Source organism: Dermacentor variabilis, chromosome 5, assembly GCF_050947875.1.
Source record: "Dermacentor variabilis isolate Ectoservices chromosome 5, ASM5094787v1, whole genome shotgun sequence".
In the NCBI taxonomy this organism is placed as follows: domain Eukaryota; kingdom Metazoa; phylum Arthropoda; class Arachnida; order Ixodida; family Ixodidae; genus Dermacentor; species Dermacentor variabilis.
In genome coordinates this window covers 119,754,667-119,769,485 of record NC_134572.1, presented here as the reverse complement: position 1 = coordinate 119,769,485, position 14,819 = coordinate 119,754,667, and the positions used below count along the sequence as shown (strand labels likewise).

The window sequence follows — 14,819 nt, the reverse complement described above, 5'->3', positions numbered from 1 at the left end:
GCGGCAGAAACCTGGATGTTTACGAAAAGGGTTCTACTTAAATTGAGGACGACGCAACGAGCTATGGAAAGAAGAATGATGGGTGTAACGTTAAGGGGGATAAGAAGAGAGCAGATTGGGTGAGCGAACAAACTCGAGTTAGTGACATCTTACTTGAAATCAAGAAAAAGAAATGGGAGGGGGGGGGGGCATGGGCAGGGCATGTAATGAGGAGGGCAGATAAGCGATGGTCATTGAGGGTTACGGACTGGATTGCAAGAGAAGCGAAGCGTAGCAGGAGGCGGCAGAAAGTTAAATGGGCGGATGAGATTGAGGGAAAACATGGCCACAATTAGCACATAACCGGCGTAGACGGAGAAGTATGGGAGAGGCCTTTGCCCTGCAGTGGGCGTAGCCAGGCGGATGACGAAAATGATGATGATGATGATGATGGCGGCACCAACTTGCCAAAATGTAAGTTTTGATACATGACGAGCGAACAGCGATGGAGCAAGCGGTTTTACAATGACGTTGGTGAATGTTATCTGAAGTACATTAGGACTTAGAATATCAAACTTTATGTGGTGTGCATTCACATTTTAATTGCTCGTCTATGGTAAACATCTCATTCTTTGCAAATTCTTCATTGCCGATGTGTAATATGGTGTTACTACTGGGTTTGGCCATGTTAACATTCTTGTTCTGCATTTCTTTATTCGATCCTCGGGTTTTCTCTCAATTGTTTGTCGTTTCCACTTTGCCTGAGTATCGGAAGCATGTCACGCAGAACCTGCCTACAACTGCTGTTGAGTTCGCGAAGAAGTAGAAGACGACAGACAGACCACCCAAAACGGGAAGGAGAAAGGAAGTCGCCTCATCGGACGTCAGGGATGACCGCCAGCCCACAGGATGATAAGATAGCCGAAAAACCGGCTCCTTTGGCCATTCATGTGGGTGGTGCTCTGGTTCCCGTTGGCACCGCTCCCGTTGTTCCCACTCAAGTTCCTCCAGCCCGCGACTACTATGACGACCCGGATGATGCCGACGAGGGTCCGGTGAAGCATCACAAGCAAGTCGTGCAGGTTGGTTTGCCGCTTTCTTTCCCAAAGAAAAAATCAGAAAAATAGGTTCAAGTGAATATGGGCCTCCAATATGTCCGAGCGTTGCTTTAAAGCCTCGGCCTATTTTGCCACTTCGCGGGCGCTTGCTACTGCTGGTATGATTAGCGACGAAGCACTCTTTTGGTGTCGAACGTGGGCTGTCGATGTTCCAGCCTGTTTCATGGCGAAATCCACTTAGTTTGGGCGCTGAAAACAAGCTGAATGAGTCGGCGTAGGAACTTGTTACGTCAAAAGGAACAGAAGCTAGCACTGCAATCGGAAAATATGGAACGTGTGCAAGACTGTGGGTAGAAAATATTAATGCATAAATAAGAATAAAGAGAAAGAACTGAATTGTTTTGCATAGTTTGGCTCCAATAGAGTTTCGTGGACTGAATACCCCATCTGACTTCAAATATTAGACGTCACCAACTAAATCATATCTGCACTTTATACGTCGTGCTCATCAATATACGATTGACAACATCATGGTTCCGCATGCAAAATGTAATCTGTTACTTGTGTGACATCGCAACACCTTTATTTGAGATTTCTATGCAAGTTTTCTTCTAGCTGTCAACTAGCACAGCGATCCCGCCCAATTCCCAGTAGAGGAAGTGCGCGCAAAAGAGTAGATAATAATAAGTTGCTGAGCTGGACACTTATCTTTAGGTAAATTAGCATATCTTCGTGAGCAAGACAGCAGAGGTAAAGCAACGGTAATTAGTATGTCATTGCATTGCACTTTCGCGGGTGGCGAAGTGGGATTTGTCGCCCGCGACTTTGTTATTACCTTCGTTCGCGACTATGCGACCATTTACGCCAAGTATAAGAACATTTACCCTATTTTTTCTTCCTCAAATTACCGATGAAGCTCCCTCCCACAACTCACCTTACGGCGAAAAATACCGTAAGTAGAAGGCAATCTTTCCAACGTACATTAGTCGTCGGCACAGGAAGTGGTTCTTTTCGGGATATAACGAGAACTGACGTAGAAGCGCATAGAACAGCGGCCGGCACATAAAGGAGCCGGGCAAGATAGAGGCAGAGGCATCGCTACGCAATTTTCTTCAGTGCATTTGGAGCAGCTGGCGTTGTTCTGCGATAACACGCTCGGATGGCTGGCAGTGGACTCTGGATTGGATCCTTTTGCCCAGTTGGATTCTTTTCATTTTGCTCTTCAGCTTATATGTGTAATGTTTATTAAGTGTGCGTGTGTTCGCGTATGTGTGCGTGCGTGAATGTATGCGTGCGCGCGTGCGGGCACGCATACACAAAAGCATGCGTGTGTATGAGAAAATGTGACATGCTCAAGTACTTAGCAAACTGTTGGCGGGACTAGGGCTTGTAATTCATATTTGTGCGAGAACAGCGCAAAGGCGACACAAAGGCGCGAACGAGACAACAAACACTGAATTCCAATTGAAGACTTAGTGGAACGTATTCATAAGCTGCACCCATTCCTTTGAACACAGTGCCGTAATTTGCAAATATAGGGACGACCAGAGACGCAAGTTAGCGAAGCTGCACAAATTGATTGGGAAAAGAATGCATGCGTCAGTAAGCCGTCAGTGGCCCTACCTGACGTTGTACGGCGATTCTCGCAAGCAGGCAGCAAAGGATTGTCACTGTATAGTATTTCAGTGTTTTATTCACGCTGTGTTTTGATATCACTGTGTACACGTGTATAACTTTTGCATACCTGCCAATAAATCTTCAGTTGGAAGTAAGCAGTTATCCTCGTCTCGTTCACGTCCTTTTGTGGCCTTTGCGCTACCCACGTACAGCCATGAACAGGAAAACACGTAAGAAGAGCCACATAAAAAGAAATGCCTAAAATATTTGTCACTGGGATAGTGTCAGCCGCACCGTCTATGTAATTAACTTGTTGGTTCGACAGGTTTTCAAAACACAGCGCATTCGAAGTACCTGTGGATCGGTTGAGAGCAGCAGTTTCAGGAGCGGTCGCGCATTTGAGCGAGCACCACTCCTACGTTTTTCAAGATGCGCTTAGACGTGTAGGCAGCGGCTTTGATACTCACGATAAGTATTGTGCCATAAAATGAAGGTGATTTGTTTCGTCGTATCTGAAACCGGTATACGCATTCCTATCGACGCTTCACTGCTTAGTTCACTGACTGGGCGCAGCAGCCACATTATACCTCACTGTATCCTAGTGGAACTTTACAGCAATGACTTAACTTCACGTTTGCTGAGACGAGCTTAAGAAAGAAAATGTGCCTGATTCCTGAGCACGTTCGAAACGTCGTTGCACACATTCCATTACATTTTAGATGTGGGGTAGCCTCAAGGGCAAGCTCGTCAAAACATAGAAAGACGAAATGGAGTTGGAAGAGGGGCAGGCCCCCAGGACACGGTCTCAACATTCGCGAGAGGTCGCGGTGAAACAAGAGCACAGGCGAAGGTCGCATCATTTGAATTTCCGTGACCCACTATTTCTGTAAGAGTGAGCGCAAACATGTCCGTCATTGTAGCGAGAACGGAAATGCTGCTGAGCGAGGCACCAGGGCACAATGAAGGAATTCTTTCGTTGACTATTACGTGCATTTTTAGCAACTAATTTGTTTTTATGCAGAACTTTCACTAACCAGACCATTATACAACTACTATCTTTGTGTCTGCTATGGGTGCTTTACTATTTTCGTATGTCATATTCTTTGAAAACGATGACCAACGTTGAGCTAATTGATTGATATTTTCTCTAGTTGTTATAGCAGGAAAAATTCACGAAGACATAAAATGTGCGCCACAAGCGCCACATTTCATATCTCCTCATTTTAAGTGACTTGGTATCTTCGCCTTTCTTGCGCCGCACCATCTAGTAACAAAGCAATGACAGTGCGAGGTTATAGTGACATATGCACAGTAAACATAAATGTTTACTGGCCATTGAATCCGAGAAAAAGCTGAATATTTTTACAGCCGGGGAACGCAGCCTGTACGATATTAAGTATTCCTTGCCCGCACTTCTATATGTGCAAAAGAAACATGCTGTTCTATAGTTGTATTGTCGCAATAGTCACAACCAGCTCGGATTTTCAATGGTTTCTCAGGTACAACGATTCCTAAACTGTTGTGGTCGAGTGCACGCATTTGAAATCCCAGCTCCTTAAGAAACATGACTGTTGAAGGGTAAAGATGAGAACCGCGAATTTGAGAAGCAAATGGCCAAAAACACCTGCGTGCCCGAGTTGCTGATGGCGACTTCTTTCTTTATTCATTTATTCAAAACTGCAAACCTTGTACGGATGCAAGCAGGGTGGGTTAAATGTCAACAAAACAATAATAACAAAGTTAAAAACATCAAAGTGTGGCGAAAGGCAATAAAGAATCTTTCCAGTTGGTTACAGTGCGAGGAAAAAATGAAAACTTGAATAAATCTGTTCACGCAAAATACGGCGTCATGGAATTAGGATGATGGTGGCGTTTATGCCTCGACGTTTAAAGCGACATATATGGAGAAGGGTTAATAGCTAGATCTTGATTCCAAAGCAACAAAATAAATTGCAAACGTAAATTTTTCCTTCATTGTTCAAGACATTGGATACGGTTAATCTGCATTAATTCAGAGGGTGAGTCATACGGGGTAAATTTACAGTAAATAAACTTTACAGCTTTTCTCTGTACCTTTTCTAGGCGGGTGATATTGTGTTTATTAAACGGGTCACAGACAACGAATGCATCTTCAAGTTTCGGTCTAATTAGTGAACTGTATGCAAGTAATCTTACGCTAGGAGGTTAATTTCTAAGCTTATGTCTTAAAAAGTATGGTTTACGGAATGCGGAAGAGCAGATGTCATCTATGTTTAAATTCTATGATTAAGTATTAGTAAGTGTGACACCCAAATACTTATATTTACTCTCTTATAGCAAAGGTGAAGAACCTAGCCTGTAGTTAAAAGAAAGCGGAGCTTTTTTGCGAGAGAAGCGAAGAAAGACTGTCTTATCAGTGTTAAGTTTCATGTCCCACGTTTCACACCATTCAAAAATCTTAGCAAGAGAGGAGTTAAAATGGATTTGGTCGTTAATTGAATTTATTTCTTGAAAAAGCGCACAATCGTCCGCAAACAACCTGATTTGGGCATTCGGATAAAGTTCAGTAGCAATGTCATTAATATGTAATAAAAACAATAATGGCCTCAGCACACTTCCTTGGGGCAGGCCAGGGCCGACCGGAAGACAACCTGATTGTCGCTCATTAACTGCTACAAATGGGTAGCGATTGGTTAAATAGTTTGATATCCATATGATTAAAATTTCCGGGAAGCCAGTGTGTCTGAGTTTTAATATTAGTTTGTCATGGGGAACTCTATCGAAAGCTTTAGTGAAGTCAAGAAATATTGCATCAATCTCACCGTTCTTATCAAGACATGAAGCGAGTGAATGTATTACTGTCACTAATTGTGTAATTGTTGAGTATCCTTTTCTCAACCCGTGCTGGAAATTAGAGAGGACTGCGTGCGCATCTAAAAATTCATTAATCTTGTTGGCGATAACATGTTCGATTATTTTACAACATGATGATGTAAGTGATATTGGACGTTAATTTTGTTATAATGCGCGTACAACTTTCTTGTGTATTGGCACAACCCTGGCTATCTTCCAGTCACTCGGTAATTGTCCATGAAGTAATGAAATACGAAATAGAATAACTAGAAAATTTGCAACAGATTCAGCATATCTCTTAAGAAACACGTTAGGAAGGCTGTCGGGGCCACATGATGATTTAGTTTTTAAGTTTAGTAATATAGAAACTACGCCAGTGTATGAAATAAAATATACATCACAGGCGTGAAACACTGAGTCATCGGATGAACAAGCACCAGAATTTGAAAACACACTGTGAAAGTAGTAATTGAAGTGGTGCACAATATCCCCGTGATCGGTAACCACAGAACCATCAACCAAAATTTGCGACACCGGTTTCTTTTTTTCGCTTATATAATTCCAAAACTTTTTTCGTTCCTCTACAATGAAATTTGGCAGCACTGTATTAAAATAGTGTTCTTTCTTAGAGTTTACTGCGCGTGCAAGACCTTCTTTTAAATCCTTTAAATTACCTAAATGCAAGCGCTGTTTCTTTAACCTTCTTTAGCTTTCACTTTAAGTGGATTATTCCACGCGTCATTCACGGCGTTTGTCTACGAACAAATTTACGTTTGTTCGGCACAAGCTTATCTATACTCTATCTATCTCAACATGGGGTCCTACCAAAGATTCTCTACGATTTTCCCCATAGGAGGCCTTGTAGTTGAGCATTTCTCCGTAGATGTGGGAGACAAGTTGAATGTCGCGGGGAAGCCCGCCGGCGAAACAGCTACAATCGCGATTTCGGCCAGTCGTTCCGTGTCTTACGGAACCACATAGCCTAAAGAATGGGTTGCCCCAAGCCGCTGCATGTTCCAACTATCAGCTGTTTGGAATGCGACATGCGCTGAACAAGCTTCTATCTTGGCCATGCACCCGCCGTGGTTGCTCAGTGGCTATGGTGTTTGGCTGCTGAGCACGAGGTCGCGGGATCGAATCCCGGCCACGGCGGCCGCATTTCGATGGGGGCGAAATGCGAAAACACCCGTGTGCTTAGATTTAGGTGCACGTTAAAGAACCCCAGGTGGTCAAAATTTCCGGAGTCCTCCACTACGGCGTGCCTCATAATCAGAAAGTGGTTTTGGCACGTAAAACCCCAAATATTATTATTATTATTATCTTGGCCATGCTCGTGTTTCAGCCATGACGCTGGCTTCCCTCAGGACGGACGTCGCGCTACGCCGAGCTTTCGTATGGTTAAGAGCAATGTCGGCAAGTGCAGGAGGGCGCCTTCACACATCCACGATATTTGACGAGTTTCTCTCTCTCTCTCACTCTCGGACGGCGCAGGCTAGGGAGGACGGCCCGAGCCTGACGCTCATCTTCGGCTTAGCGGTCGTCGCCATCACCTTGGCTGCCGTGATCACGTTCTACGCGATGCAGCCAAACATGCATGGACGGTCGGCGCCACCGCCCTCAACGACCACCTTGACGCCCTTGAACTCTTTAAACGCGACCAACGTTACCCAAGATGGGAACGTCGACGGCAGCATCTGAAATGCCGACGCCAGCGGCGTTCGAAGTGAAAGCGCTGTCCCTCATAAAAAAAAAAAAGACAGAGTACTGCCAGCGCATATCCGGCACTCAATTTGACCCTTGCGTGATTCGTGTCTTTCTGTTTTTAATATTTTGTAACACTGGGCGTTAGGACTTATGCTCTTTGTCGCTGTAAATTGTACTCTTAATATTGTGGTAGCGGTGCGTAGGTTATTATACTTTATTTTATTACAGCGTGAACTTTATTGATTATTAAAGCCATGTAATATCTCGCATTTCAACAGTAATTTGCGCATGCTGGATATCCCTTTACTGACTAGCACGCAATCACTTGGGTTGAGTGCGTTACAATTTCGGTGCTCCATTTTCAAAGGTAATGTCACTTGCTTAGCATAATCAACGAAAATGTTCTCGGAGCATTAATTTTGAAGCCCTATTGGACCCATACGGTTTCCACAAAGTTTTTACATCTCCTACCAAGATATATCTTAAGTCATACTCTAAAAAAAGTTTGCACCTATTTAAGCGTATTTTCTACCTAAACAGTAATCAATTCTCCTGAATGCCTTTTGCTCCTTTGACGCTGCGCACCCGCTACTTGAAGATGACCAACGGCAAATGCGTTGTCAGCGTGAGAAAGCATTCTTGGCCGGAAAGTAGCGGGCGCAAAGCTTCCAAGAAAAGTAACGCGCGCAAGGCAGACGGCAATTATTGTTCAGCGACAATATCCGCCCCAAAGGAGGTAATATTTTTTAGAGTTATTTGTTTGGACACGCGATACGTCCTAAGGAGTGTAAACTTTTTTCAGAGAGCAAGCTTCCTTGTTGTACTGGTTATTCTAGCAACCTCACATTTGACCTTCAAGAAATACAGGGGATGTTACAATACAATAGTTGTTTTACAATAGCTGTGACAAATACAACTACTATAGAAATACGTGCATCGGATATCAAATGTTTTCTTGCATCTCAAAAGAGGCAACAAAATAGGACGATGCACGGAGACAACAAGTGGAAAATAAAATTTATCTTAAGCAGCTTCCGGCTCGTGGCCCGCATGCATAGCCCTATTTCACAATGGGGAGGCCCTTAAACAATTAATTATGTGGTTTACGTGCCAGAACCACGATTTTATTATGAGGCACGCCGTAGTGGGGGCACCGCGGAATAATTTTGTCCACCAGGGAATCCAATTTCCAAGTACATCTGAATACACGGGGGTTTTCTCATTTCGCCAGCATCGAAATGCGGCAGCCGTAACCGAGATCAACAGGCAGGTTCCAGTAACGGTAGTAAACTTGCAGATCAGTCATTACTGAAGTATGTGAGGAAAAAAATGATACGCACTGAGCAGCCCCTATTCAATGTCTGTGCTAAGAAGCACCATTTCAACGAACCCTTTGAACTGGCCCAGCAACCGTACTATTACAGCCAAACCTGTGTTTGCATGTGCAAAGCTCAAGATTATTTTTATCATTGTTTTATTTCCGATATTGAGGCATGTACTTATCCTTTTCACGGGGACTGCGTTTTACCCGCTAACAACTGCGACGCGCCTGCGAAATTTGGAACTTACTCGAAATGTATCGTTGGGTCTTTCTGCTGCGTCCGCTGTCGCCGAACTTTTTGCCATCTTATTGTAGGCGCGACGTGAACTGTGCAGTGCTCTCTAGAATGCACGCGGGCACCAGCGATTACACTGGAACCTTCGACGAGTCGTGTACGTGTTTAACACGCAGATCAGATTTTCGGTGATCACCGATTAGACTCGCCGCTATCGTTGTGCTCGAGTGTCCCTTGTTTTGTTGGGCACAAGTTCGCCCATTAAGAGGAAGCTTTAGCTCGGGTGCTCCTATTTAAATACGTGTAAAAGCAGAATTCGTTTTTCTCTGCAACCACTGCACCAAATTTGACGAAATTTGTTGCATTTAAAAGAAAAACTTAAAATCTAGTGACTGTTGGTTTCGGATTTTTGAGTTAGGTTGTCAATTTTTTATTAAAAATTGGCAAAAATCGAAAATTTTCAAAAAACGGAACTATCAAGTTTACAACTCTGTAACTTAACCACTAAATATGATAATACAATTCTGTAAATTGCACCTAATAGTACATCTAAAGCGGACAAAATTGATATGTTACACATGAATATAAAAAAATTTAATCATAGGGAAATACAACTTTTGCAAAACCGTTGTAACCAACGTAACACATTCACGTAAAATGTAAAATGACATATTGAATTTGTCCGCTTTGAATGATCTAATGAATGCCGTTTACAGAACCGCGATATCTGCTCTTGATGCAGAGTTATGAATTTGTAAACTTCGTGCTTCTATTTTTTTCAAACTTTCGAATTTTTGAAAATCTTTTTATCAAAATTCAGGATCTAAATAGAAATTCTGCGACCAACAGTCACTAGAATTTCACTTGCCCTCTCAAATGCAACAAATTTCATTAAAATCGGTCCAGGGGTTACATCAGAAAAACGTTTTTGCGTTTTTACATGTATTTGAATAGGCCGCGTCGGAGTTGGGCCCGAGCTAAAGCTTCCTCTTAAAGTTGTAACCGTGTTTTGACACAGCGCTGTTCTTCGCCGTCGCTACGACGTGATAATATAAAAAAAAAACATGGTAAGGTGGGCTGCATCAGGGCCTGCTATCTCAAAATTCAATAGTACTTACTCAAGCAAAGATAAAAAAAGAAAAGAAGAAAATATAGAAAGGCATGACACACTCTTGAACACAAGTACGCAAGGGGTGCTTTTACGGGCATTAGCACCAAAAGCAGCGTTCAGTAACTGTGTGCACCACACAGGAATAACAAGGGTCCACACAAGTACTTTTATGCATACGTATATGAGGACAACAAAGATCATACCATTAAAAATCACCGCCCCTTCCAGTCCGTGAAGATGGTTGAACAGCGAAGCTGTGTTAGTTAGACCGAGTGTTACACCATGCAAATCAAACTTCGCAAGCAGTCTATATTGGAAATCGTTTGTTTCACCATTCCTTCGCTTCATTTTCACTTTTGCGGTAGGCAGCTTCTTCCTCAGAAGTACGCACTACTCGTGGTCTTTTTATAGTTGCAGCTAGGATGGAATGTGTGGAACCACTAATCCAAAGCTCGGCATATTGGGCGCGAGGCACATCGCTGGACATGCGGACGCTCCAATCGTTTTGGCGATTGGTTGGATTGGTTTGACAGAGGACGTGGCTGCCCGCCATTCTTGCGCCAGCAAGAAGTGCCGGCAGCCACGCGCTCCTAAAAACGCCTTTCAATCGCTGGGCGCTGTTCGTTGGTCGCAAACCGGCAGCATAACCTGTGTTTCTTTCGCGGCAGGGTGAAATCCATATTCGATAAATTCGATGCCGACCTGGCTCAAGCGCCGGAATGCACCGTGTGACTACCGTATAACATTCGCGTATAAGATAGCATTCTCAGAGGCGGAAAGGGGCCCTCCAACCCTTTCCTCCTGTAGAGCTCTTCTTTTCCGCTAGGTCACGTTGCACCTTTTTAGTGAAATCGGAGAACGACCGCATAGAAACGCTGGGAGATCAGCTTGAACCAAAGTTCTTTACCTGCTATTGAGCATTGCAGATGGGTACCCAGAAAAAGCAGATGTCAGAAATGCCGTCGTCATTGCTACCTGGCAGACTCTAAGGATTGGTAGACCCTACCACGCGTATTGTTGTAAATGTGGGCTCGGTTCCCGCTGAAGACTTTTTTTTTATTCTCTTATTCTCCACTTTTATTTCTCCCCATATAAGATTTATACATTTACATTCCCTCTAAACCATTTCAGCAAATTGCCATAGAAATTTTTTTCCTGTGCTGGCCTTGGCTTTATTGTCTGATGTCTTCACGTGCTTGTAAAAACAGTTGCGAACACTTCGGACAACGGGTCTTAAGTATCGTGTTAGGACCCATGGTCAGAAAGTTTCGACTAGAAAACTACTTCGTCTAAGCTCTACACTTACTAGTCTGGGGGCTGAGTCGAGTCACGTTAAGATGGCTGCAGCGGCGGCACGAGCAATGCCGAAAGAAATCTGCTATCTCTTCGTCCTTATCTTTAACGAACTTTGAAAGCGATTTCTGTAACACGTTCAAGTGATTAGAACATGGATATCGCCATAGAAGTTGTTTCCGTTGACGAGAATATTGAAACAAGAGCGCAGCTAAATTGCTTTCAGTTTCTTTGAGCCTCTGACCTTTAAATATATTGTTACTAACTGTACACTTCCTGCTTGTCACACTTTTCCTTATTTCAGCAGGGGTTCGCGTCTAACCACAAGAATGAGCAAGCGGTGAAGAGAGGCTATCCATTTTCGCTATCCGTTCGCTTTAACGCTGAGAATTTCTCTCGACCCTTCTTGTGATGCCGAGGCAGTGTGAGTGGAAGTTAAAATTGGTTAAATAAGGCGTGTTTTTTTTTTCTCTTTTTGTGACCGTGAGAACCGGAAATTGCGGCCGTTCCATTCAACCCACGCGCGGTGAGGTGGCTTCTTTTTTACTTTTTTTCGTGATGCGGGCAAACCAACGTTGGAAGGTTTTGGTTCCGGGATAATTGGATGAGATGGAACGCGCCAGCTAGTGTAAACAGGATCACTTGAAAAATTTCAATCCGATGTTAAAAGGGTTTCCGTGCTTGTCGCAATGTTCTATATGTTTTACTGCCTCTAGTAAATATTTTGAAGTACGCGGAAGTGTGCAATAATATTTGTCCTTCTCTGCGGGTTAAGTGCGCATTAACTTCCTGCGTGAGTGCTTTCGCTGATCAGCCGCAACTCCAAGGAAGAGTCCAGAAAATGTGTCGACCTTATTAGGAAGTTTCCACGTCGGAAACATTTGTCTTGAGCCTCGCCGGATACCCGCCGTGGTTGCTTAGTGGGTGTTGGAATGCTAAGCACGAGATCGCTGGATCAAATCCCGCTCATGGGATCGTAATACCGGTTTTTAAAAGCGGTGACAACAATTTGATTCGTAACTATCGTCCAATTTCTATACTGCCAGTGTTCTCGAAGGGTATAGAAAAATTAATGCATGGTAGGGTACTGTCTTTCTTTGAAAAACGTACCCTGCTCCTTGACTTTCAGCACGGGTTTCGAAAGAATCGATCCACTGAAACAGCATTACTGACTCAAAAAGAAATCATTATAGATATGTTTCAAAATAAGGAAATAGGTGCAGGCATATATATAGATTTTACTAAGGCTTTTGACTTGATAAGCCACAGAATTTTACTACATAAACTGGCAAGCTATGGTGTCCGAGGAAAAGCTCACGATCTTATGAAATCGTATTTGTCGAACAGAACACAATATGTTGACTTTAAAAATTCGTTGTCTTCAATACAAAATATTTATGCAGGAGTCCCCCAAGGAAGCATATTGGGACCGCTCTTATTTTTAATCTATATAAATGATGTTGTGCAATGTGTAACTGATGGACAGATTGTATCCTACGCTGATGACACTTCGGTCTTCATAACCGGGAGATCAGAAAATGACATAGAAGAGAAAGCAATCAAAACACTGAGTGCATTAAATACGTGGGCAAAATCAAATTGTTTGAAGATTAATTCTAAAAAGACAAAAATAATATTGTACTTTCCAAAAGGAAAGGTAATTTCTCATCCGTTGAACGTGTTCTTAAGCTCTGATACTGTTGAAATTGTAGATTCTGTTAAAATCCTTGGCGTTATATTTTCAAAGCATTTGACTTGGAATGATCATGTTGATTATATCAGATCAAAAGTGTCTTCAGCTGTCGGTGTCATGTTGCGGCTGCGCGGTATTCTTCCTGTGAAAGTTAGGCTATTGCTATACAACTCATTAGTTCTTTCTCTTTTGCAATATTGTTGTACCGTTTGGGGCACTACGGGTGTCACAAATTTATCCAAGCTTCACCTTCTTCAAAAAAGAGCTGTAAGATGCATTGCTGGTGTTCCTTATTGTTCCCCCACACATGACTTGTTTTTAAAATATGAAATCCTGCCAATCTATAGTTTATTTAATTATAGACTTTTAATGATCTATAAACGGTCTTCACACAGTCATGAACATTATATTAGTTATCTAGCAAAACTTCAGAAAAACACGCATATCCTGCAGACTAGACATAAAGAAATTTGGTTAGTGCCGACGCCTAGGGCATATGATACCGAGCAGTCTCTTTCTTATACTGTTCCAGTATTATTAAATAAATTAAATAGAGAATTGTTTGACCCCTTTCAGCATTCAAGTGATGTTATTAAGCGATTTTTTCTTCGCAAGATTACGTAATGTTGCACTCAGTTTAAACCTATACCTGTTATTATTTTTTTTCGTTTCCCCATGACCAGTTATTTGTTTTTTTAATACCTATGTTTGTGCTGCAATGCATAGCGCTGCTTTTTACAAGTGTTTTGTTATTTTGTTTCAGTGTTTATTCGGAAAATTGAAAATCTCTGCCTGTGTACTGTACTGCCAGGTTGATAAAGGGGGCAGGACCTCTGTCAAGCTTACGAGCTTTTAGTCCTGTCTCCTTCTCTGTCCAAGAGAAAAATAAAGACTGAATTGAATTGAATTGAAAATCCCGCTCAATCCCGCTCATGGGATCATGGGATCAAATCCCGCCTCTATTCAATGGGGGTGAAATACGATAACACCCGTGTACTTAGATTTAGGTGCACGTTAAAGAACCCCAGGTGGTCCAATTTTCCGTAGTCCCCCACTACGGCATGCCTCATAATTAGATCGTGGTTTCGGCACGTAAAACCCCATAATATAATTTTTAATTCTCGGTGGATGCAGGCTCTACTATACTCTAGCAGGCCCCTCCACGAATGTAAAATGCACAGGCCCCTGGCGAGTCGTTGTTATATCTATAGTGCCATGTGCATTGGCAGTGCGTGTGTCCCTTTGTGTAGTTGTCAGGGGCCCTAATCAACTTGAAATGATCGTATAGTGGGTACTTATCGTACAGTAATAGTAGTTCATAAGCGAAACCTGTATTGGCTCTCAAGTGGAGTTGTCGTGCTCTCACAAAAAAAAAAAAAAACGTCCGCAGCTTGCACTAGTGGTGCAACGCTGAATTCATCAGCGGAGCTTGGGATCACCTAGCTTCTACGTGGCTTGCGTAAGTTTTTTGCAGGTCTTGTGAGGTTATGCTAGGTTTTGCGAAGTTGTTCGTAGGCTTGGCTAAGTCGTTTCCATGTTTTGCGAGGTTATCGTAGACTTGGCTAATTTGTTCCTCGGTTTAGAACGACAGAAAGCTGAGCTAGTTGGTAAGGATTCATTATGCAAAATAGAAGTGAGGCGTGCAGACAGGACACAAGAGTAGAGAAGTGGACAACACGAACGCCGGCGTTCGTGTTGTCCACTTCTTTACTCTTGTGTCCTGTCTGCACGCCTCACTTCTATTTTGCATAATTGTTCCTCGGTTTTGCGAGGTTATGCTACGTTTTGCTAAGCTGTTGTCTCGGTGATCTCGACGCTGGAAATTTTCGAGCAGTCGCAGGACGGGATCACTTTGTCGGCGAAGTCGAGAGTTCAGGCACCGACTCTCGCGTTCCCTGGACTGAAACTCGGGATCCTCGACTCGGCGTCGCCTCTTCTCAGCCGCAGCTTCGGCGCGTGGTGTTCCGAATCAGCTC

At 43.1% G+C, this 14,819-nt stretch overlaps 1 protein-coding gene across 1 annotated transcript; it reads left to right on the top strand.

Annotated features, from left to right (window-relative positions):
- The first annotated feature begins 786 nt into the window (after positions 1–786).
- On the top strand, positions 787–7,184 carry LOC142583633 (uncharacterized). Its single transcript, XM_075694126.1, has 2 exons — positions 787–1,061; positions 6,978–7,184. The coding sequence occupies exons 1-2, from the start codon at positions 870–872 to the stop codon at positions 7,182–7,184; spliced, it is 399 nt and encodes a 132-aa protein (XP_075550241.1). The 5' UTR covers positions 787–869.
- The last annotated feature ends 7,635 nt before the right edge of the window (positions 7,185–14,819 follow it).

Excerpts from the sequence above, each read along its gene's own strand:
- LOC142583633 (XM_075694126.1), top strand. The coding sequence starts at position 870 with ATGACCGCCAGCCCACAGGATGATAAGATAGCCGAAAAACCGGCTCCT. Across the intron at positions 1,062-6,977 it reads ATCACAAGCAAGTCGTGCAG|GCTAGGGAGGACGGCCCGAG; the intron begins GTTGGTTTGCCG and ends CGGACGGCGCAG.